General features: G+C 31.6%; 1 protein-coding gene across 3 annotated transcripts; it reads right to left on the bottom strand.

Annotated features, from left to right (window-relative positions):
• Positions 1 to 1,407: 1,407 nt before the first annotated feature.
• Positions 1,408 to 23,086, bottom strand: LOC133188640 (uncharacterized). 3 transcript variants are annotated; one of them, XM_061324142.1, is made up of 6 exons: positions 22,952 to 23,086; positions 15,029 to 15,169; positions 11,666 to 11,847; positions 7,239 to 7,347; positions 6,247 to 6,404; positions 1,408 to 1,878 (listed from the first exon to the last, which is right to left on the bottom strand). In XM_061324142.1, exons 2-5 carry the CDS (start codon positions 15,101 to 15,103, stop codon positions 6,276 to 6,278), a joined length of 495 nt encoding a protein of 164 aa, XP_061180126.1. In that variant the 5' UTR covers positions 15,104 to 15,169; positions 22,952 to 23,086; the 3' UTR covers positions 1,408 to 1,878; positions 6,247 to 6,275. The 3 variants fall into 3 exon arrangements, with proteins under 3 accessions (XP_061180126.1, XP_061180128.1, XP_061180127.1); XM_061324144.1 differs by having other exon boundaries at positions 15,029 to 15,134; positions 22,952 to 23,032; XM_061324143.1 differs by lacking the exon at positions 1,408 to 1,878 and having other exon boundaries at positions 6,078 to 6,404.
• Positions 23,087 to 24,985: the final 1,899 nt, after the last annotated feature.

Here is a 24,985-nt window from a genome sequence, read left to right as displayed (position 1 = left end):
TTTTATATGACCTAATTTCACCTCAATTTAAAACGATTTTCTTTTTTCAATAACTGTATGTTTAATTTACAATTTTTTGTACCTTTCATTGAATCTTAAAGTTAGCACTTTGGTTCTGAATTAGGATTTGAAAATATAAAAATTACTCAAAGAGAAGGCCAGAGATTCTCATAGATTTTAATCTAAAAAAATTCTTTCAATCTGGCTAATACACGATTTTTGTTGACCATGTTTTGACAGATGCATAATTGCTTTGAATTTTATTTATCCGAAATTGGTTTTCCGTTTTTTTTCTTTTTTTTTTAAATCTCAACATAGTGTTGATACGTGACTATATGGGAGTAAAATGATAACCCCAACTTCATATTAGCATTTATCTTTCTGTAAATAATATTTTTAATGATAATTCTGTGTTTTATGATGAAATGAATATAAAATTTGCAGAGTATTTTTGTAAAGTCTCATCTGATTTTTTTTCTTGAAAACTGTTAATTTACAAGACCCAATACTTTGTATGATCTAAGTTTTCAAAGTATGTACTGTGAAGATGCAGTTTTTCCTTTTTGATCTTTTTTTAAAGGACATCTCTCTTGCAAGATGTAACTTAATGTTCAATATTCAAGAATGATACATGTAATAATACTTATCACCAGTAACTTATGTCGATATGCATGAAATTAAATTATGCCAACATGCAATATATTTCATTGTTCAGGATGGAGAGTTAGGAAAGTATTTAGATATCTATTGATATTGTTAGACCATTATTTTTACACTGAAAGATTTTTCGTTTATCCGATCATGACCAGGGGTATATGTAACTGGTCGACAAAGGATGCTTACTGCTCCATGACACTTGATCCCTCCTTTGTTTTTAGAGGACCGTGTTAGATCTTCACAATTTGTATTGTTTAAATGAACTTCTGAGCATGATAACTGTTCGTTATCTGAACATTTCATCTACATATTTATGTTGCATCCTAACAACTATCAGCTTCGTTGCCTCTTGACAGAAAAATGCATTGGGTAACAAACTCTGCATTCTGTAAAAGATTTGGGTTTATAATAATTTTATATTGCTTGTTACATGAAGCATATTCATCTCTCAAGTTGACAGAGATAAGTTGGATGCTTACATAATTGTCTTGCATACAGATAATTATTTTTGCAGAAAGGAGGCATAAATTCAGTGCGTTTTGGCAGAGTATAAAAATCTTTCAATAATCTGATTCAGAGGTCGTAATATATCAAAAACATTTAGTGATCTGACTGTAACCAAGCCGATAGATAATAATTATACGAATGAAAAAATTAGATTGACAACGTCCAAAATGAATTCTTTCAGTTTGCGTCGCTACGCTTTGGATTGCTTTCACCACGATATGGAAAAATAACAACTCTAGAATGTTTAAGTTTTTGCTTTGATGTTGATAATGATTATTGATACAGAAAATAAAATGTGGACATAATGCAGATAAAATAGGATAAGTTTTAAATTATTAAAATATTCGAAGACCAGTTCCCATATTTCAATGGAAATAAAATTTTCTTCAAGTTCATGTAAAAAGCATTTCAAATGATAATCTATGAGAAAGATTAATCTCAAAATAATCTTTCCGTTTAAAAAGCATTTAAAATTAGATTAGCCTGTAGAAATACTTACATATGTTGTAGAGGAATGTGAATACAAAAAAGTGATCCTTAGCAATACCACTCTTATGTATAGTACAGCTGGAAATAGCGTGGTCATATGTACACAAATGAAATTGAACAATAAAATGTCAACAACAAAACTAAGTTTACAAAAATTGCCATCATTTTCACCAAAATCTGGAAATGTCCATCATGTTTGACGACAACTCCCCTAGTTTTTGCCACCTAATGGAAAAAAAAAAAGAATTCATTACACACTCAAACAAAACATATCTTACATATGAAATATATTTGTAATTTAATGTACTGAAATTCACGAAATCGACGCTCAGGTCTCAAATGGTATTGACTGTCTGTTTGTCCCTCTGTTATCCTTTTCATGTTCCGGGTTGTATCTTTCACATTGTGGGACCCTAATCAGTTCATGGAATGGGTGGAAGGCAAAGCCAAGAGTGTCATTTTTGTGTCGCCTGCAGAGTAGAGCTGCACTTAGGGATCACTTTACCCAGCGTTTGTTTAGCTGTCCGTCTGTCTGTCACAACTTGTATCTCAAGAACTGTAAGAGATAGGGATTTGATATTTTGCACATATAATTCTTGGCACTATGGCTTTTGTGCAATGCCATGGTTACCGACCTCATGACCCTTGACCTACTTTACAAAATAGTTAATAGTCCAATATACAGCATATTTTTGACATTTAAGAGGTAAGTCTATGCTATTTAGCATGTGCACTGATAGTCATAAAACATTATGAAAAATACCAGCGTTACAATCCACTTTGCCTTGACCTTGACCTACTTTGCAAAATATACCGCGGAAATTTTAAATTAACTTATGTCATTTGAATTCTGAGAGGTGGAGTGTTGATAATAAGTATTTATACTTTTATGAGCTCATGATAGTGTACTTTTGAAACTGTATGATATTCAGTTACCACACAAACTGATATTTAAATACTATGAAAATACATCGAGATCGGTAACCTACAATGGATCTTGTAGACTGACAATTGGAGTAAAGACTTTGAAACACGTATTTATACATGTAAAATGATAAATAATAAATTATTAATTTAATTTCGATTTACTTATTCAATTGAGGGTTGGGAATCATATTTTCTTTGATTGTCAGATTCAATTTTATACTATCCGTGGATGCCTTTTTCTGCATGAACTATCATGCTAGTAATAAATAAATAGCTAACTTTTCACATTTAATGAGCTACAAAGCAGGCAACACATGCGTTCCGTGCAACACTCTAGTTTAATTTTGTGGTAGTTTATGAATTTTATGGTAGTTTATGAATTTTATGGAAATTCAGAGTGTCTGGATCATAGCTGGCACTGGGTTAAACTGAGAATCAGTTGATGTATCTTAGGGCGGGGGTGCATTGCAACCCAATTGGAATTTTATGGCTATTTATTGTCAGATTGTATTCTAATCATATCAAACACACTTTGAAACATTATTAGGACATCATATCTTGTCAGTTGATACAACTTGTATATGTAGCAACCCAAAAGTAGGCTACCGTGTGACCTCATTTAAGAAATACATTTAATTTTTGAAATTAGGACGCTTTAAATTTACGCTGGCATAGTTTATGAAGCGCGTTAGCTGAATTTAATTTATGCTATAATAAATTAATAATCAATTAAACGCGAACAGATGTTCCTTTTAATCTAAGCCGATCTTTTCGGATAAGATCCATCCCGGCCTTGCAAATTTTCCATATACTGTACTAAACAATATCGCCTCTATATTTCTTGTATTATGCCATCTGTACTTAACGAATTACATATAATGTATTTCATCTCATTCAGAACATCAAAAAGGATGACTTACATAAAGACTTGCTTATTTATTCGAATTATATTTATTTTCAAGAACGTAAAGCTAATGTAAAGCTACAAAATAAGTAAGAAAAACGACCAACACACAGGAACCAATAATTAGCTAAAAAAGGAAATACTGATACTTTCCTCAATGCCTTTGTCTTTGATAAATAATGCAATTTAACTGTATAACATTCATCTGAAATATAAGGCCACAGTCGTTCATTAGTGTTTTTTTGTTTTGATAGTGCTCATTTCGCGTCCCTAAAGAACGCGGTAATTATATGGTACGTTGATAAACTGGTTTTCTAGTGAAACCAATCAGGACAGACAGGGCGTGTAACACCCATCATACACTAGAAAAGTAATAATTAGGATCGGGCACGTCATTCTTATTATAGTCTTTAACTTAAAAATGTTCTCCGAGAAGCATGCATTCGATATTTAACTTTTTAATGTGGGTGGGGATCCTCTGTATGATAAAAAACCTATACAGAAATTTATCACACAGATTTGATGGGTTGAAATCCAAAGAAATATCACCTCTCTTTATTGTCAAAAAATGTTTTTATTTCCTCTAGAGTCCTTGCAGTGTGCGTTTCCATCAGCATCGCTCGACCACAGACATAAAGAACATTGTTATTATACCCCTGCTTGAAAAGCGTATGGGGGGGGGGGTTATATTTCGACAGCAGTGTCCGTCTGTACGTCCATAGATCTGTACCTTTGGGGTAGCATCCCTTATCCGCAACTTCTAGTTTATCACTGAATAAAGATTTATGAGAATTTCACAGAATCTTCATTACATATTGCAATTGTGACCTTTTTTCATTTAGATTGGACAGATATATAGGGTTTCCCATAGCAAAAAACGAACTTTGACATTCTTTACTCAACGTAAGGGGTTCTTATCTCTTATCCGCATCTCCTTCAGTACCACTGGATAAAATTTTTTGAGATTTTCACAGAATCTTTATTTCATAGTGCCATTGTGCACCTCCTATTTTATTTTCTAATGGGACAGATATTAGGGGTTTCTCATTGCATTGACTAACCCATTAAACTCGATAAAGGAGGCACTAATTTTGTTAACGCAAATTCGCCTAAACCACTGAACAAAATTCAGAGGAGCTTTTATAGAATCTCAGTAACATACTGCCAAGAAGTATACTTTACCGTTATAGCATATGAGAGTGGGAGTATCTTTTTTTAGTTCAGTACTCACAGCACCTCTGGTTAATTTCTCTGTTACAGAGAGTATTGAAACTTGTGTAACTTAGAAAACTTATTTTAATCTTTTGGATTAAAATGTGTTGTTTTTCTTTTTTGTCTAATCAAGATTCAAACACATATCAACTAAAGATCATCATACCACAAATCGTAATTAGATTCTATCGTGTACATACTACAAGTGAAAAAAAGATTGTGTGACAAAACCGATACCATATTTATACCTTTACTTTAATCACTATAAGCTTGGAAATATAGGGATTTAAAGTACAAATTGAAACTAAAGGTACTTTGAGCACTGAGCTCACAAAATAAAATCCCCCGCTCCCACAAGAGTATAATAGCGAACTCCAACTTGTGCTATAGGAAACCCCAAATACCTGTCCAATCATAATATAAAAATAGGAAGTCTCACTATGTCATAAATTCTCATTAAATTTAATTCAGTGGTATGGGAGGAGCTGCATATGGGTACCTCCAATATTATATAAAGAATGAAAGTGTGCATGTTTTGCGAAGAAAATTTCCCCAAAACCTGTCTGATCGAAACGTAAAAAAGAGGTCACAATGGCACTATGAAATAAAGAATCCATGAAAGTTTCAATACATTTTATTCACCGGTATAGGAGAAATTGTGGATAAGATATGGGTACCACCCGTATTATAGAAAGAATTACATTGTCGATGTTTTGCTATGGGAAACCCCAAATATATGTCCTACCAAAATAGGAGATGCACAATGGCATTATCTAATGAAGATTCTGTGAAAGTCTCATTTGATTTTATTCAGTGGTATAGGAGAATAAAAAAGAATGACATTGTCCGTATTTTGGGAAATCCCAAATATCTGCCCGATCGAAATATAAAATAGGAGCAGCATATCGCCACTATGTGATAAAAATTTGATGAAAGTTTCTTTAAATTGTAATTAGTGGTGTAAGAGGAGTTGCAGATAAGGGATGGATACTTCGAAGTGTTTCGGACATATTGACTGACGGACATACGGACGGACACCCCAATCACTTTATACCTCCAACTTTTCAAGCGGGGTATAAAGAGAAAAAAAGATTTGAAAAATGGAAGAAACGCGAATTAAAATAAAGAATGCTTTTTGGAATCTGAAAAGTTACATGAACATATTATGTTTTCCATCCATATGGGAAAAATACTTTTTTCTAAAAAGTTATCGCAGAGAATCAAAATACTGTATGCATCTTCAAGAAAAGGTTTCTGCAACAGCATTCAAGAAGACCTAAACTCTTTCCTTTTGCCATTGACTGTTATACACTGTAAATCTTGCTAGATAAGGGATGGCTACTCTCCTTCTTTAAACGTTGATATTGACTTTAAATGCAAATTACTATTCCTTGATGTTTAATGAATTTAGATTATCTCTGTGTTTTGGATAATTAAAAAAAACGTGAACTATTATTAAAATAATTCAGTGCTGCCACATAGACACAGTCATCTAATATAATGGTTTGGTCATCTGTTAATGTGAATTCCCACCCGGACTTGGCTATTACCTTCACCTAGTCTTTTTATCGTTTGTGTATTATTCTTCCTCGTTACACTTGTAATTATATATCTTGTCAAAGCCGTTCAACTGAAAGTTACGATACACTGTAGCCTTCACGCCGGGTCGAAAACTTGGTACTAGGTTCAAAGGACAAATGCATCTTATCTAAAAAAGAAGAGAGAAAATCTTAGAATAGCATATGGATAATTAGATATGGTCAGTAATTATTGATCAGGGTTGTACTCTTCTATTTAAGTCATATTTAGTGTTTCTATTCTATATTTACCTGTTTATCAATATTTTTATAAACTTTGCGAACAAAAATCCGAACAAAAATCCGCCCTTGTATGTGTATTCAACCCAAAGTCTCTTTGAGCAGTAACATTATTGTTACTCCTCAGTAATTGTTTTTTTCTTTGGCAACGAAATAATAAAAGAAATTCTCACACATGTACCATGTCCTACAGTTCTATATCAGCCATTGTATATACCAGTCACCGTACGTCTCAGTATTTTGTACACATAGTTTTGTTTATTTATTTGTTTGTTTGTTTGTTTTTTTTTTTTGTTTGTTTGTTTTGTTTTTGTTCTAATTGCTATTAAGCATGGCAAAAAGTAGACACCATTGAAGTTTTAAAAGCAAAAATGTACTCACTTTCTTCTTTCATGAACATTGTTTTTTTTTTTTTTAGAATTTAATGTATGGTCAGTGACAGTTCCGAATTCTAATTTAATATATATATATATATATATATATATATATATATATATATATATATATATATATATATATATATATATATATATATATATTTACAAAAAATTTTGTAGAAACACATCCCCTTGAATCTTGACGGCCAAGAATGAAAGGTGAAATAAAAAAAGGTCATTGTGGTTAACTGACACAAAACTTGTCTTTCAGAAAACCATTATCCTACAAAATAAACTTTTTACCAAAGTGCAAAGATTCTCAAGACTGTTGCCGATTGCGATACATACTTCATAGTACGATTTGTAGTTGAAGTCCATGGAGTCCACATACATACGACGAGAGATATTTCCCGGACTACAGCTAGGAAACAGGTCGACAGGCTCGCACACAACCTCCCTGTTATCAGAACAGCAGACATCAATGCAGACATTGCAATGAGAGAAGATACTGGGTAATTTATAATACAGGTGAGTATCGGCATGAATCTTGTGCTTATCTATTCCTGTATTTCACTCATGCTTTACATGGGAAAAACACACGAATCTACTTTAAATTTGATCTATTTAGTGACAAATTTGTTCAACATTTTCAACCTCTATGATACCAGAAGTGAGATTTTAGGTTATAAGGTTGAAGAGTTAATTGCATTCTCAAATAAGTAAAAATATTTTTATAATGAATATCCTTTCATCTGTGACTCTCGCAGGGGCTGATGCAGGATTTCCAGTTAGGGAGGGTTTGCAACTTTTTAAAAAGTTATATGGCAACATAAACTCACAATACTTTTAGTTTGATATAATCAACTTACAATACTTCGGTAATTTGTATGAGTTTATAAAAAAAAAAATCAAAGATCTGAGTCATAATATTTTTTTCCTGTACGTCTGTCTATTGAAAAAACTTGGCTTTTTAAAAACTTTTGAAACTCTTGAAGTTTAGTAGGCATCTTCAGTTGTAATACTCTTTCAAGTGTATTCAAATCAAAGACCCCCTCTGTTTGTCTGCTTGTTCATAAGTATATAGAAAGGATCGGTATTTCTTCCTCTGACTAAAATGACAGTAGATGGAGAATACTTGCAAGTGTTTTACTGTTTACATATATATTACGTTGTATAATTATATGAAAATATAAACATGCTCATGCATGTTTATATTTTATATACTTTTTTGGTTGCAAACTACTATATTATTAATATTTTATTAGCATTAGGGTACGATTAGGATTGAGTGTGCAAAAGCCCTGACATTCGTAAAATCCGGGAATAATACAGCGATAATAGAGTTAAAATTCAATTGTATGATTATGATTCTTTGACTTATTTTATAAAGAAAATATTCATTTAAATCAGAAAATTTTCAAAGTTTATGACATTTTCACCCTGAGCCGTGCGTACTATCTGCGACCTTTAAAGATCGCGATTTTTACAAATTTTACAAATCAAAACCAAACTATTCTGACTTGAATTTTAAGAACAAAAATTTTTGTATACAATGAGTTTATATAGGGCAATTCATTTTGAAAAACACGTCATTGTCCACTAACTTTATGGACAACCTTCGTAATTATATTATGTAGAATCTCCATTATCTACATTAAAAGACCTCATTTTTGAAATTTTAAGTGCAATAAATAAAAATGACTTACTCCAGTCTCTATGACATATACTCGGCGCTTATAGCCTGAGGGTGATGTTTCTTTTACGTGCCACTTTATAGCCTGAGGGTGAGGGTTCTTTTACGTGTCACCTTATAACCTGAGGGCGAGTTTTCTTTTACGTGTCACCTTATAGCCTGAGGGTGAGGGTTATTTTACGTGTAACAGTGACACCTGCTTTAACGCTTGTAAAAAAACTTTTAAGAGTTTATGTTATTTATATTTGTGTTGTGACAAATGTAAAGCCTGATTCCCAAGTATACTGATATAATGCATTCACTTCTAGGATGTTCCGGAAACTCTTGACCTATATTGTTCTCGTCTCAAATTGGTCACATTTGAGGGAATTTGTATCTTGTTTCTGCATACCGCTGTCTAATCAATGTAACCTGTTTCACAAAATAATGTAATCAGGCTTTTTCTGTGGTGTTTTGCATATAAGGCAATGCAATGACAATTGTGTTACTACATCGATGAAACTCATTGAAACTTGTCATTAGAACAAAAATGCAATCATACTATTAAGCGAAAAATGTTGTTCTTCCCTTAGATTTACTTGACTTTTTTTCTATTTGTAATTTTACTTTTTGTTAACTTTGTTTATTTAACATGAATGGATGAATTTCTCCTGATACAGAGATTGCAATTCCATCATGTCTGGTCTTGATTTGGCTGAATTAATAAGGAGTCCTGGCGGACGACGATATTTTTGTTTTGTTATCTTGGAGACTTCAGCACAAAGGATCACGTTTGGGGTCTGTTGGATCCATTATGACAGGAGTGAATTGCATACGAATGTCTAACATGCCAATACTTAATTACATAGGGCTTGTATTGGTCACAGTGACTATACAATGAAACCCAAAGCGAACAGGGCAATTGCACATAAGGGAATAGATCACGTCCAAATCCATTAGGCAGCTTCAAAATCATTTGAAAGGGGATTCTCATTTTCTTCCCGTCATGGATAGTTGGCAATGTATCGAAGTCAGAATCTATTTATCAATGCTCAAAGAAAGAACCCCTGGCTCTTTCCCCGAAAACAACATTATCTAAACAATGACCAACAATATCCATAACAGATTCCAGGTCCAATGCAATGTTTTCCTTTGTGTATCAAAATTTAAAGATATTAAGTATATAGAAATAATTAGCTAGAATTTCAAGATTTTTTTATAAGGTATAGTAAACGTATGCGTTGAACTAATACAGATGACTGACAAATTGCCATGAAGAAGTATCAATGGCAAAAAAAAATTCTAGGAATTCGTATATTTTGCAGGATTTGACATTTAAAAATTATCTCTACATTAATTAATAAAATTACGGATAGATTTCCGACTGGTAAGTAAAATGTATCATCACAAGTTATAAACTGAGAGAGAAAAATGATAAAACTGTAATGAAATAGTGTTTGTTCAGATATCTTGTTCAACCGAATTCGTAAAATGTACCTGACGTCTTAAGTTGTTTTATAGTCCCCTCTTTATATATATATATATATATATATATATATATATATATATATATATATATATATATATATATATATATATATATATATATATATATATATATATAAAATAGCGCTTGATTTGATGAATGTAAATTGAGGACAATGCATCTCGATTGAAGACATGAACATGCATATCACACGTAATGATAAGGAAACAAATGACCACGATTTTGATTTTTCTACTGTAAGAAAGTGCACATTGTGCAATGAAAATTATTTTTTTTTTATTTTGGTAACTTTAAATTAATAAATCAATACATTACATTTTGTACAATAATAAAACTAAAAGATTAAATTTTTCAAGTAAAGATAATTTAGAGCATGTCAATTACACTCTTAAAAGGATTATCGCTATGTCCTCTGCTAGTTAGAATAAACATGGGTTCAGTAGCTGTAAAATGATGTATCAAATGTAATGTATAATCTATATTCTATAGGAAATGGTATACATTTTGTTATTGAAATGGTATATATTTTATAAAGGTAAAGAAAATGATATCTGTATTAAAGTGAAGAAAAAAGTGTTAATGACATGCAGTGCCAGTTCAATTAATAATACAGCATAGACATCACTCTAGACATCACTCTCAAGAAGAGTCCAAAAGACAGAACCAAACCAAGCACATAGTCTTAAAGATGGACTTTTGATTGTTTGATTGAAAATAAATGGGAAGAGATTATTATTTTTTGCATCACTGTGTTTGTTATCCGAAAACAGCATCAAAGTTGGGCGGAATAATGAACGTTCCGATCGATGTCTTGCAGCCAACATAACCGCACTCTTTGACGATTATCTTCCACTTTTTCTTTCCCGACGCCTTTTACTATTGCGCATTAGAGAGGTTTCCTATGATGTCTTTTATTTTCAAGATGATTCTCCTAGATGAACAGGCACATGAAAGCTATTTAGCTCTTTATCTTGTCATTTATAATGATGAATATAATCTGATATGTTCCACATTAATAGCTTTTCATTTTTTTGGTGATTTAACTCACAAACGAAATCTTCCTCATATTTCAATCAGGTACAGAATCAAGAAGAACGATTTACGTTAAAAAATTAATCTCGATTTTTTCCATGTTTGCGTGTCAAGGATTTCTGACACATTTGATGGATTTAAGGGAGTGCATCTCCTCTAAAAATTTCGATGATAAAACTTATGTTATTAAACTAATAATTACAAGTACATGTATTGTGAGTTTCTGTTGCATTTAAACCTTTTCAAAAGTTTGCAACATCACCTGGGAATTCTGGATCCGCCCCTGTGTCTATGACGTAGTTATTGAGATTTTTTTAATTGTATTACAGTGTAAAGCTGCAAAATAACTTATTCATAGTACATATTTAGTTTTCAATATTTTAAAATTTATTTCGTAAGTAATCGATCAAATATGAAGAAACAAGATAATTAAAAGATCGTAGCAACATCTTTCAAAACAATTTCACTCGAAGAGAAACACATGTAATTGAACTTAAGCTTATAGAACTTGTGCACAATCCCATTGCATAAATTTATTACTATCCATTACATTCATTTCCTCACCTCTGGGTTCTGCTCTGATAGATCATGTGTTCTCTGTTGAAGTTACAGGATCTTGTGTTGTTACAGAAACAGTTGGTGATGTGTCTCACCTCTGGTTCTACTGTCCCATCATCCCTCATCCGGTCAAACTCAAACACATCTCCACACACAGCTCGCGGGGGACAGACTGGGGAATTCGATCTCTAGAACATGAAAGAAACAATTGCCTATAACTATAACTGTGTTTTCATACCTATTTTTCAATATTTTCTTCTTTTTATATGTTCCCTCCGTGTATGGGAAGAGACATTTAGTGCCAAGTCCATTTTTCGCTCTTCCGTCTTTCCGTATATCCCGTTTCTTACAAAGAACTGTTTTGTTTTTCCCGTATAGTCTTAACCTCATCTTTTCCTGATTTGATGTTTATAGTTAATTTATAGAATTTGTATAAATGTTTTAATCAAACCGCATACTATTTTGTTCTAACAATAATCACCATTTAAAAACAGGAGCAGAAGTCACTTCGTTAGGGAAACCTAAATTGTTATTTATTTGGATAAACTTACTTTTAAGAAGCTTAGGCGAAGAACTTGGTTTGTTATAAATTTCATATCGTTCTGTTACACCCCCACCCCCACACACCCCCATATATATATATATATATATATATATATATATATATATATATATATATATATATATATATATATATATATATATATAGTCCTTTTGTCTTCTACTGAACTTAGCTCTCCGTATTTCCAGGAATAATAGGGAGACTACCATTCGGGTGATCACCCTCTTCCGGTCCGATAATAATTACCTTTTATGTTTAGTGCTTAAGAACTATTTCTTATGACAACGTCATCTGACCCACGACTTTAAAAACAAGCTGGACAAAAATAATAGCAGAAAATCTAAATTTTAAACAATCCTGGATTATTCTTTCAAAAGGAAACGAACATTAAATTATTACATATTTAATAAAAATAGTTTTACACCTTTTTCTACGTTAAGCGTCATGGTTTTAGATTCCAAATACAGGGGAAAAAATTCAACAGAAAATCAGAAGTGGATTTTCATTGTTACACTGATTTGAATTTGATTGAATTTTTCTATACTTGTCAAGACAAGAAATCATTGCATTTAAAAAGGGAAATATACAAATATATGTATTCAAAATATTTACTACCTTGATTGTACATGTAAGTAGATATATCTACGTAATATTAATATTTAGTGTAAGCATCATATTGTTAACTTTTTTGTGTACTGTATTTATGAGCAGGAAGGAAAGTTTTTGTATGATGTACAGACACTTAAAAGGGAATGAACTTTGAATGTCCTTATTATGTTCAAAAGTCCATTTTATGTAATATGTAGCCTTTATTGGCAAAATTATTGTACTGTACCAGTCATACATTAAAACTACACTTTATCACGGAACTGTTGAAAAACAAATATCAAAATAAAACAAGACAAACTAGATGTGTTTGTTATGAACAAATGCCCCCAAACGTAGCTATAATAATAGTTCGTGGACATACTATTTTGGGGCATTACACAGCATTTTAGCGGACAGAGAGCTACAGAGTTTTATAATGTCAATCCTAATCTTAGCCAAAACTCATAAAGTATAAGCACAAACTTAAACAAAAAAAGTATTGTTTACTATTAAATGCTTTTTTAACTTTGTATTACTTTGTTAATTCTTTTGTAACACACTCATTATCTTTTTACCAGATTTTTTTTATTTTCATTAAAATAAATTCTGAAATGTACATGTATGCCTTTAAAATCCGATACTTTTATCATTTGTTTAAGCAGGTATGGACTGAAACACAATAAATTACAATATATCAAAATGGTTGCATGTTCTCTAAAAATCGGCATGCTGGTCAAACTTTGAGAGTTTAACTACTAATGTCAAACGCTAAAGACAGACAATCATATAAAGTTTTCGTAGGCAAAAAAAAAAACGTCAAAAATCTTTAATCTGCAGAAACATAAATATGAAGTACATAATAGCAACATTACAGCTCAAAGAAGCTTACAAAAGGGACATTTTGTAAGCCAGTAATCGTGCGAACAGAACATAAATTTATATCTAAACATGTACAATACAATAATGCAGATACTCTAGCTACTATAATTGACCTTTAATATCAAAGACTCTGAATAAATGTACATGTAACATAAGATGATGCAACAAATACTCTAGCTTACTGAACTTTACCATCAAAGACGCTGGAGTAATACGTACATGTACATATACAATCGAATCGACGTACGGGGCATTGCCATAACGTACGGATTGAGCTAGCAAAACTTGTACAGTGAACATCAGACACTGACATCAGTACTAGTATATATGTATATACGTGTACATTTATTTAGTCTTTGATATCAAAATTTAGCAACAGTGGCTAGAGTATCTGCATTATTGTATTTTACATATACATTTATTTAGAGTCTTTGAAATAAAGGTCTGTTAGCTCAAGTACGGGATTACATAGTGTTCTTTCTTAAAGCGTCTCTGACGCAAACGTTTGTTTGTTGTATAAATCACTTTGTGGTGTAGGTCCAAAATTACCTGTGTGAAATGTTCAATTATCAATCATCTAATTCCCATCATCTTAGATTTTAATCTAATTCTGACTTGTGTACTCTAAAACTCAAAACTAAAATAGGTCAAAATTCTTTTCAATATTCTGGTGCAATACTGTGGAATTATTTACCTTTGCACATAAGAATGTCACTTTTAAGCTAAAAAAGATCGACTATCAACTTAAACTTTGAACATTGAAAGTCTTTTTGTGGATTTTATGACTAGAATTACATGTATTGTTCATGTATAGCGTGTTTACATTACTACTATAGAATGTTTGTCAATTTTTATTATGTATATTTTATAATTTACGTAGAGGGCCTCAAGAAGGAATAGTGTTAACACTTATTGAGTCACCCCTTTAAAATGAAATATTATTTATTATTCTTATTATGTAAGTAAGTAGTACTAGTATCAAGGTTCTGTTATGTTTGAGATTACTAATATGTGATGGAAAATAGACTCATGTGACTACTGAAAAGCATTTTAATGAACTAAAATATGTTCTTCCTCTATAGAACTGATATTTTTTTTAAAGATCAGAAGTTTTTATAGTAAACTACTTCTATTACTTGTCACTTGCTCCTTTTTAATTTTTACCTTACAATTTTCTACTAATGCAAAGCAAGTGTAACAATTTTTATCAATTGATCTGTTAATTTTGCTTATATTGATAAGTAAAATTATGTTCCTTTTAAAGATTTAAAAAAAAATGGATTTTGCATACTTTTAAAGTAAAATTAATGTTTTAAACCAGTGATGATAAATGTTCCTACCGTTATATAAACGTCCTTTCCCTCAGCAGGGGTCCACATCAACAAAAACGTAGACGTTAGAATCAGAAAAAGCATCCTTTGGGATTTGCTCCTTATCGGCAACTGACTGTATGGAGAAAAGACACCCGAATATATACCAATCTGAAACCAGAGATATTACAAATGATCTCCAATAGTCATATCCTGTTTTGTTAGCTGTCTTTGTCTTAGGGTGTTGTATGTCTTTTAACAGATCGATGAAGTTCAAGTCAAACTTGCAGAGGTTTTGAGAGAAAATAGCGATAGGTCGCAAATTTGTCCCTTGCACAGGGCAGCGTGAACAGATATCTTACAAAAAAGTGTCTTATGTTTGCTCGTAATTAAGAAGATGGACATTGGTGATACCATAAATCTGAAGCCAGATAATTATTCACACCTCAGAACGTTCATAAATCCGATATTAGGTTGAAATCTGAGATCACAACTAATGGACACGTTTGTTTCATGTTTTGTTTTAATGTGTCATTTTTTTCATTATTTTAAATTGTTTATTATAATGGATATCTGATCCATCAAAATTCACTTTTATGAACATTAAGTAAACGCTCCAGGGCCTCGAGATCACCGTAGTACCATTACTATTTCTGTATACTCTTATAGATAAAAACCAGCTTTATGTCAAATACAAGTTCTTGATGTAGAGCTCTTTTACACATTATTGACAAAGATAAATTTCATAATCAGGTTCCTCCCTAACAAAACTTTGAAAACATAAATATATAGATAAATTTATGTCATCTATATTATTACTTTAATAGTATTTTGTGCATTCATATTTTGTTCGTATTTCATGTATATTCCTAAAAATTTGTATTTAAGCCTTCCAGCTGTGGTGTGTCTGTGTATGTGTATGTATGCTTGTTTATGTCTAAAGTCAATAAAAAAACTTAGCTAAAGTTAACTTAGGTTTTCTATAATAGTTAACAATAATAAATACTTTGATATTTTAATTTACTATGAAACTTTACTGTAGAACTTTGTTTTGGGAGTTTTAGGGCCGCATTTTAATTATACACCAATGATGTAGATTTTAGAAATAATATGTAACACACCAGTAATATTTCATTTCAATGTAAAATAAATTGCAAGAATCGTTGAGAAAAAATGTAATATTTTGAAATTTACAGTAAAAATACATTGATTTACTACAGTAAAAACTTTGATATTACAGTAAAACTATAGATAACTACAGTAAACTATAGTTTACTAGACTATTTCTTATTAGGGTTGTTCTGGTTACCTTGATGTTGTCGATGAGTCAATTTCACTTCCACAGCAAGCTCTTGCTATAGGAAGTTTTTGTCAACAATTCTCAAGTTAAACCGTTGGCAAGAAGACTTTCATACGTTTCCTTTCGAACTTACTTATTCAAAGGATGATATTATCGAACTAACAATACAGAGAGAGAGAGAGAGAGAGAGAGAGAGAGAGAGAGAGAGATCCTATTCTTACTTTTCAGTTTGTTAATTTATATTCCTTAATATCATCTCACCAAATTGTGTGTCTCTAGCATGCTTTAGTTTGTTGTATCTGTATATTTTTTGTCCTAGTTATGTGAAATAGCTTGATAAAAAACAAATTCAATATAATTTTGCAATCTGGAAGCTGTAATTTGATATCCAAAATTGCAGTATTCCTCATAAAACGAATAGTGTAGCGAAATTAAGAGCAATACCACAGTCACATGAATCTTCATGGCGTCCAGTTCTTTTTGATTTAATAACAAATTGTATATTTTATAAAAAGAGAAAAGATGCATAATGGATATTAGAAATCAGTGCTAATTACTGCCGACAGTGGACATTAAATAGAAGCTATATATCAATTATCAACCACAACAGTGTTTCAAATCAGATGTAAATGGAGCTCACGATAACAGAACAAAACTGCCCGCATGATATTTGATTCTCAGACCAAATGAAATTATCATACATATATAACTGTCACCTCTTGTGAATCGATTCGATAGTTAGAAATGAATAAAGGTAATTCGTATCCACTTTCCGTTAGTTAACCATTTGCATATAGACAGATGTATCTGTTTGGTTGTTTGCTGATATGCTACGGGGTCATAAATTTGGCATATTTTAGGTTTCAAATGAAAATCGTGAAGAATCCATGACTTATATCGATAACCAGATCTTTTATGAATGTTTATGAAGTTACTCAAACTTTTCTTTTTGAATATTATCATTTCCATCAAAATGAAATATGAAAATAAAGAACCTTAATTAAGCTCAAAATTCCATTGGAACAATACAAATTGAGAGCAGAGCAAACACGGACCTCTAAAAGCTTCAGAGGTGAAATCAGGTGCCATGGAGGAGTAAGCAACCCCCGTCGACTGGTCATGATCGAGAAAACTGAAAAATCCGTACACAATTCAGTATGAAAGTAATGACATAGCAAATTTTATGAAAAACGTCATTCAACATTCGACTTAACGATAGAATTGTATAAATAAAATACAACAAATTATCCCCCATAACACGTTTTGAAAAACGCATATTTTTATGAGTTGGTGGGTCTTTTCATTTTAGAAACTTCCAAGATTATAAACCAATTTTGAGTTCAGTGTGTTATTTTGAATTACTTAAAGTTAATAGATTGATTATGATCTATATTTACTTTGTAAATCAATGTACATATTTATATAAAAATGATTATTTTCTTCCCATAGTTAAATTACATTAAAAATCGTAATTAATGTGTTTTAGATAGAAAATTTCTAAGGATCAAGGTATGCTATGGACGAACTGACAAAAGGTGGTGGTAAACCAAGTATAATATGAACACAAATAGTCACAAGGTTTCTTGACATGGGTACGGGAGATGGTATGGGAGCAGAACCTCTCCCCTAAACCATAATTTCATTTCTTGTAAATGCGTACCATTTTATCGGTACTGGTGCATTCTGGAAGTCATTTTTGTCGAAAATAAACAAAAACTAGCAGCATTACTTTAAACAGGTGAATTATAATTTATTCTGCTTCAAATGGATTTAAAAAAAAATTGGGGGTACCCCTCCCCTTCCAATGTCCCTGGATAAGCTTTTTCTAGTTGACAATATACTAGTACTCGTAAGAAACATATGATTTTTTTTTTATTAGATAATGCTATGGGTTATTTAAGTATCATGTGTGTTCATTTGTATTTCTTGAAATAAATTAGAGAAAGTTAACTTTTACTTTTGACTGAATACTTGACGAATGACTGATCATATTTGTATTAGAGAACCTTTAAGGTAGACTATGATATTGGTGCTATTAAAAAGTCATGAAAAATAAATATTAATCACGCATTCATAGTTGCATAAAACTAGATTCTTAGCAAATCTGATGGAACAATTATTTCAGCATATTAGTGTTTAGGAGTCGTTCTTATAGATTCCTAATTCTCCAGATCAGAATTTGGTGATTCTTATTATACTTTGTATATCGCCAACTGATCCGTACTTGAATCCGTACAAATTTGAATAAATATTATTTGTGATATATTCCTCTTTGCTTTTGATAAATAAGGAATTTCCAAGTTCTGATTAGACCGAGAAGTCGGCGTAATTACGGAGAAAGAAGGAGGGATTATATTGATGCGATCAATGACTGTAAGTGAAATAAACTGCGTTTCCCCTTCGATTAATAACAATTAAAGGCTGAAAAGGATTTTTCAATCAATTTTTATTCCTTTTTAAATGACCTTTAAAGAAGGTATAATTAATTTTCCAAATTACACACTAGAGCAAGAATGCTAAAATATTTGCTATCCATGTTTACCCATATGCTTCTTTTACAATCAACTAAAGAGTTACTGTACATACTCGCGAGTAAAAGATGTTGTAGAAGGTTAAAGTTTTGACAATACCCCGAAGTTTCCAACTAAACAACTAAATTTCTGATTAACATACGTAACATGTAAATGTATTTATATTAATGCAATAAGTATTTTGATAGCCCCGTTACCCATTAAATTGCTTATTTCTTTCCATAATCCTCTCATCACTAGAACACCATATCTTATCCTCCTTCAATGAATAAAAAGTCTGTAAAACAGTTTGTCGTGTGTTGCCACCTTTGTGACGTTTAATAATTTGCTTGAAATTCTCAAAAGTATTAATAACAATAGCATATAATTTTAGCAGACACAAAATATAAATATGAGAAATAAACCAATTTTGTAAAGGGAGATAATCCAAATTTCCAGTAATTACAACTTAGACTTAAAAATCATGAAAATGGGCCTGAAAACGCTTAAAATATAAAATTACAACCAAAAATTTTGGCGGAGGCGGGTGGAAGGAGGTAAATAACAAAATTGAAAAAACGTCCGTCCTCCAAGGTTGTAGGTGGGAGAAGAGGCAGAGTGACGCACCGCGTGGCCGGAATTTTAATTGTTTGATTTTGATTGGTCAATCTTTGCCTCTCCTAAGACATGAAACAAAATGACCATTATAATACATCACTATACTTAAATGTACTTATGTGTGTTCGCAATAGACGCAATAATGTTTCCTGCATAAACGTGTCTGGTATTTTATCTGCATGGTATTCAAACTAATAAACATTAATTTTGTATTAGCTTGTATTCAGTGCTGAGGAAAGAGTGTGATGTTACAAAAGTAATAATTAAAAATCGATTGATGAAAGTTGATACAGGACAGAAAATTAATGGCTTGTTTGAATGTGAGTACATTTATTGAATGTTTCATTTTATTGCAACATGTATTTGTGACCTATTGATTCCTACTTCAAATGGGAGACTAAAAATGGTGAATCTTCCTTTGAAATAAAGAATTATAAAATAAAACTAGTATTCCGGAACAAACAATCTTACAGAACTGTCTTTTAAAAAGGTTTAAGCCATGCACCACGTGTGTCGGAATATACTTTCAATTCAACCTGTCGATTCCTTAAACTTAAATTTGCCATCAAAATATAGATACTGTTAACATAAGTAACATGCTTAATTTTCAATTATAAACAAACCTTGCAGTGCCTAGATATCGAACATCTAAAACAAAATCTTCTTTAGTGTTCTTGCTCTTCTTCCTCTTTCAACTTCAGTCTCGCTGGACACGTAATTACCGGTTAATTAATTAACATATAGTTTAAATTGATGACCTAAAAGTATTTATCTCTAAAGGTCTTAAATACAGGGAACCCCAATCTTATCTTTTCTATTGTCGATAGAACTTCATTTCTATTAAGAATTCTGTCAAAGATTATGCCAGACGTTGGTGTAAATAAGAAAGGGAAGACCTGAGCACTTTGTCAGAATGGATTAAGTATTTTAGAAATATAATTAATATAACTAAAGGCCCGTATTAGAAAGATAAAAGGCAATATGCAAACCATCTATTTTTTCGTTTTCACTATATCGGAGGTGATAAAAGAATTAGAAAGTTAACCTGAAAAATGTGTTACACACATGTAGTTCCGGCAGACAAGGCCTTTAAACAATATCATCTTAGTTTGTAAGGTTCATTATTATAACTGTATTTCAAAAGTACTTGGTTTTAATTCTACGTCTGGAAATCCAGTTTATACTCACAAATCACTTTCTAAGGATGAAATTCTTCAAGATCACATGTAAGTGTTTTAACATTCCAGTCAGCCAAGATGAGTTCAATCCACCTTTATAAAAATCCTTACAAACAAAGATATATTGCCGGTTCCAGCAAATGCTCTATCAAGCCCCTATCTTTACTCCTTACAAAATAATAACCTCTGTAAAGGAGAATGTTTAGATGTACAGCATATTCTAGAAGTGGTGTAAATTTTTTAAATCAACAACATCAAAACGTACGAGTTTTCTACACTTTATAAAACCATTCCTCACGATAAATAAAAACTAGACTTTTTGAAATCATAGACAACATCTTCTTCAAAAAAAATGGATTTTGCAATTTTTTATCTTGATTGGTCATCAACAAAATTACTTTGTTAAAATTCACTCTGATTCTACACCAAAGTACTCTAAAGTTGATATTAAAAGGATGCTTGAGTTCCTCATTGACAACATTTATATAGTCTTGGGAGACCAGATCTTCCAACAAACTGTTGGAAATTACGATGGAAACAAATTGTCCTCCTATATTAGCCGACTTTGTATTTGTATTTGTTTTTGTATTCCTATGAAGCAGAATCGAATAATTAAAAAAACTTCAACATTAGAAGTCAAAGAAGAAGAAAAAAATTGTTGTGGCTTTCAACTCGGCATTCAGATATATCGACGACGTTTTATCAATTAACAATAGGTGTACTTTCATTCATATATCCACTCGATATATCCCAGTTAACTTGAAATAAAAGATATCACAGAGTCTGACACATCTGTTTCATATTTGGATATTTTACTAGAAAAAGACATTAATGATAACCTAACAACAAAATTTTATGATAAACATGATGACTTCAACTTTTTCATCATCAACTTCCCTTGTTTATGTAGCAATATATCCTTATCACCTGCATATGGAGTTTGTCTCCCAGTTGATTCGATACGCAAGAGTATGCTCTACGTAATTTCTAATACGAGGCAAACAACTGACAAACACGTTGATGAAACAAAGATATCAACAGCCTTGTTTAAAGTCAACTTTTGCAAATTCTATGGTCGATACAATGACGTTGTCGGCAAATACAATCTATAATTAACTCGAATGCTGACTGAAGTTTTTCATACGAATTGTTAGACCATTATTTACACATTGAATTTTCTACGGATTTTTCCGTTTGCCCGATCATGACAAGGAGCACACGACCGGTGTGACCGGTCGACAGGAGATATGTACTTCTCCATGGCACCTGACCCCTTAGAGGTCCGTCTTTGCTCTGCTCCCGATTTGTATTGTTTCAATAGATTTCTGAGCTTGATTACTGGTCATTATCTCCTTATTGCATTGTGTATACATGATAAGGAAAGGATCTACTAAATTGAAAGAACTAGTATCTAATCCTTTTGTATATATCATATAATAAAATTCTACTCCCCAAGCTTCACAACAAAAACAAACAACTACTAGTATACCATGCATACGTTCTGTAGAAAATAACACTTTAAAATCAGTCATGCATCCTTTACGTTGCAGGATTCTTTTCTTGCACACGTTTTTTTTTATATTTGTATGCCTCTAAGTATTTGTCATAGGTTGAGAATTGCAGTGATATAATTTGAACATTTTTTTTACTTTTTTCAGAATAAGATTTACAGATTTATAAACACGTATCCGTTGTATATTTCATTCCTATTTTCACCTTTGTCCCACTTATGCAATATAAGAATGCCAAGACAATAAAATAACAATTGATAAGTTGATGATGTTGGATAAGTCATTAATATTAGAGTTACAGTTTTAACAAGTGACATATGTAACCAGAATGAAAGCAGATGTGTAAGTTAGATTCTAATTCTAAAAAGATTCATATCAAACATATTTACTGAAATTAATGGAAAACTTGCTAGAAAGACAAAAAAGTAGTACATTACACAGATTAAGACAGAAGTGTAAAACTTGTGTTCTCAGATGATACAGTTATTGCATTTCTATACAAAACAGGGCAATTTTGCGACATGACGTGCAAAATCTGGTCTAAGGTTGCCAATATTGCAAGTTAATTGCATACTAAAATATCTCTCCAATGCTTGTATATTACACTCTAATATCTGAAATTATATCAGCTCCCGTACAAGATTAGTCTCATTATTTCAATGACCTAAACACACTTAAATACAAAAATAGGTGAAGAGAGGCGTTCAAATTTTTTTTAACCAAAATTAGGTTTCATTTTTATATCAGAAATAAGATTGATAAGCTTATAACACTATAACTACAACACTATAACAAAAATGATGAACAAACTAAATATAGAAGCATTAAAGACTTACTTGCTAGAGTTTATACCAGGCTCAATTGATAGCGCTGGCCTCCGCTGTGTCGATGCTATATGTACGAGCGGAAATTGAGAAGATTTTTATGTCGCATTGCATGGATCTACTTCCGCCGCAGTGCTTTGAGTCTTTAGTGCCGCTCACTAATAGCTATTCAGTTCAGGGGATAAAGGAAATGAATCGGTAAGTGAATTTCACATTAACGTAAAGAATGGCAAAAGAATTCACAATGAAGGTATTAGTCAATAATCGAAATTATTATCATTTTCCCTTTTTCGGACATTGTGACTTCACAAAGGATTTACACAAAACTCAGTTTATCGTAATAGTGTTAGTTTAATGTCATTTCTTTTTTCAAGGCTGAAACAATGACGTTTAATTTTTGAACTGGGCAGAAGAAAAAAAAATATAATTTTTATATCGCAAAACTTAAGTTGCTACATCACAGAATGACGCGTCAAAACCGTATCAATCCGCTTGACGTTATGTTTAAAGAAGATGGGTGACAGAATAAGACGTACCAGTGCCTATCTGTGAAGTTAGTGTGGTATTTGAAAGTATAATCATACCAAAATTATATTTACTGGATTTACCTGTGTGTTACGTTTAGGAAAGAGTAGAAAAAAAGATGTCGTTTTGTACAGAAATACACTAGTCAAAATCAATGCAGTCTTCAAAGTGTAATAGTTCCTTTATGTTAAATATTCTAATTCACCAGGAGAAGTAATAAGAATCTGTTTGGAATACACTTGCATTGTTATTAATTTTATTAATCTATTAAATGATTTTTCATAAGCACTAGATGAATAACTGCATTGAAAGCGTGAACTACTGGAGATACCTACATTATACCAGGCTACAGATATAATTACAACTCCTGACAGTGCAATCGCCAGATTTACATTGACTGTACCAACCACACACTTTGTTGGCATTGTGCTGTGTTAAAGAGATTGCAAGTGTACTATATTGTATCAGCTGCACATTCGAAAAGCATATTTGACAATTTTTTTTTTAATTTTGTAATTTTGTAATTTTGTAAGAGCAAGGTACAGTTTCAACATGAAAATATAGGAGAGTGTTCAAAAATATTCTAGAACCACTAAGGAAAATGGTATTCTAAGGTTTACTCCCATTACACAAATCTTGCCCTGTGTTTTTCTTAAAAAATGAAAGTGATGTAAAAAATTAAAACTCATGCTTTCTGAATCATTGAAATTCCATGCAGAAAAATCATACAAATCATTTTTCTCACATGACCTTCTAAATGCTAATTGTGACGTCATAAACTTGTGCATTTTCCATTATTTTCTTAAAAAGTTGCAGAAGACACCTATATTCAATGGAATTTTCATTCAGATAATATTGTCTTCAGGCATCGCCCACAAAGATTTTGAGATACATGTATGTGATTTTTCAAAGAATTTAACACAACATATTCAAAAATTAAAGTGGGCGACAGCTGTGGATACTATTTTCTTAAGGAAAATAACCCTTGAAATGAGTCATTTTGAGGCTTTTTCTGTTTAAAATAGAGAAATGCATCAAATTAATGACGTCATATTACCAGAATGGTACTCCTTCATGCCATATTCTTTCCTGATTTATCACAGTCACATACTCAACTAATATTTAAGCCAGTTTCAAAACTTTTTGAAAACATTAAATTTTTAGGGCAAATTAGGGCTAAAACCATACCCTCTTCTTTGTAATTTTATATTTGTATTTAATTTTATATTCCAGGCAATTACTCTTGCATAATATGATAGAGCATCTTTTTCAAAAATAGTAAATCATGCAAAATTGTTCCTGGCAACATATTCCAAATGCCAACGTAAAGACAGTCGCTATTTACCCCAAACGTTTTCTCCAATAAGCTAAATATGTCAGAGGCAAGTTTTTAGTTTGATAAGTGGTATAAATTCTATATGGAATAAAACGTACGCAATGTTCGATCTATGAACTGATTTGCGTTCAAGATTCATCTAAAAATGGAGTATTTAGCAATATTCATCGCAACATAGTTTTCCT

This window comes from Saccostrea echinata, unplaced genomic scaffold (genome assembly GCF_033153115.1).
Source record: "Saccostrea echinata isolate AGI-Se365-2 ecotype Australia unplaced genomic scaffold, CSIRO_AGI_Sech_v1 ptg000016l, whole genome shotgun sequence".
Taxonomy (NCBI): domain Eukaryota; kingdom Metazoa; phylum Mollusca; class Bivalvia; order Ostreida; family Ostreidae; genus Saccostrea; species Saccostrea echinata.
Note: the sequence above shows the minus strand (reverse complement) of the source record. Positions and strands in the feature narration are given on the sequence as shown.

Coding starts and splice junctions, on each gene's coding strand:
- LOC133188640 (XM_061324142.1), bottom strand. CDS start 15,103: ATGCTTTTTCTGATTCTAACGTCTACGTTTTTGTTGATGTGGACCCCT. Junction 7,348..11,665: donor TATCAGAGCAGAACCCAGAG/GTGAGGAAATGA, acceptor TTCTGATAACAG/GGAGGTTGTGTGCGAGCCTG. Junction 6,405..7,238: donor ACTACAAATCGTACTATGAA/GTATGTATCGCA, acceptor CTTCTTTTTTAG/ATAAGATGCATTTGTCCTTT.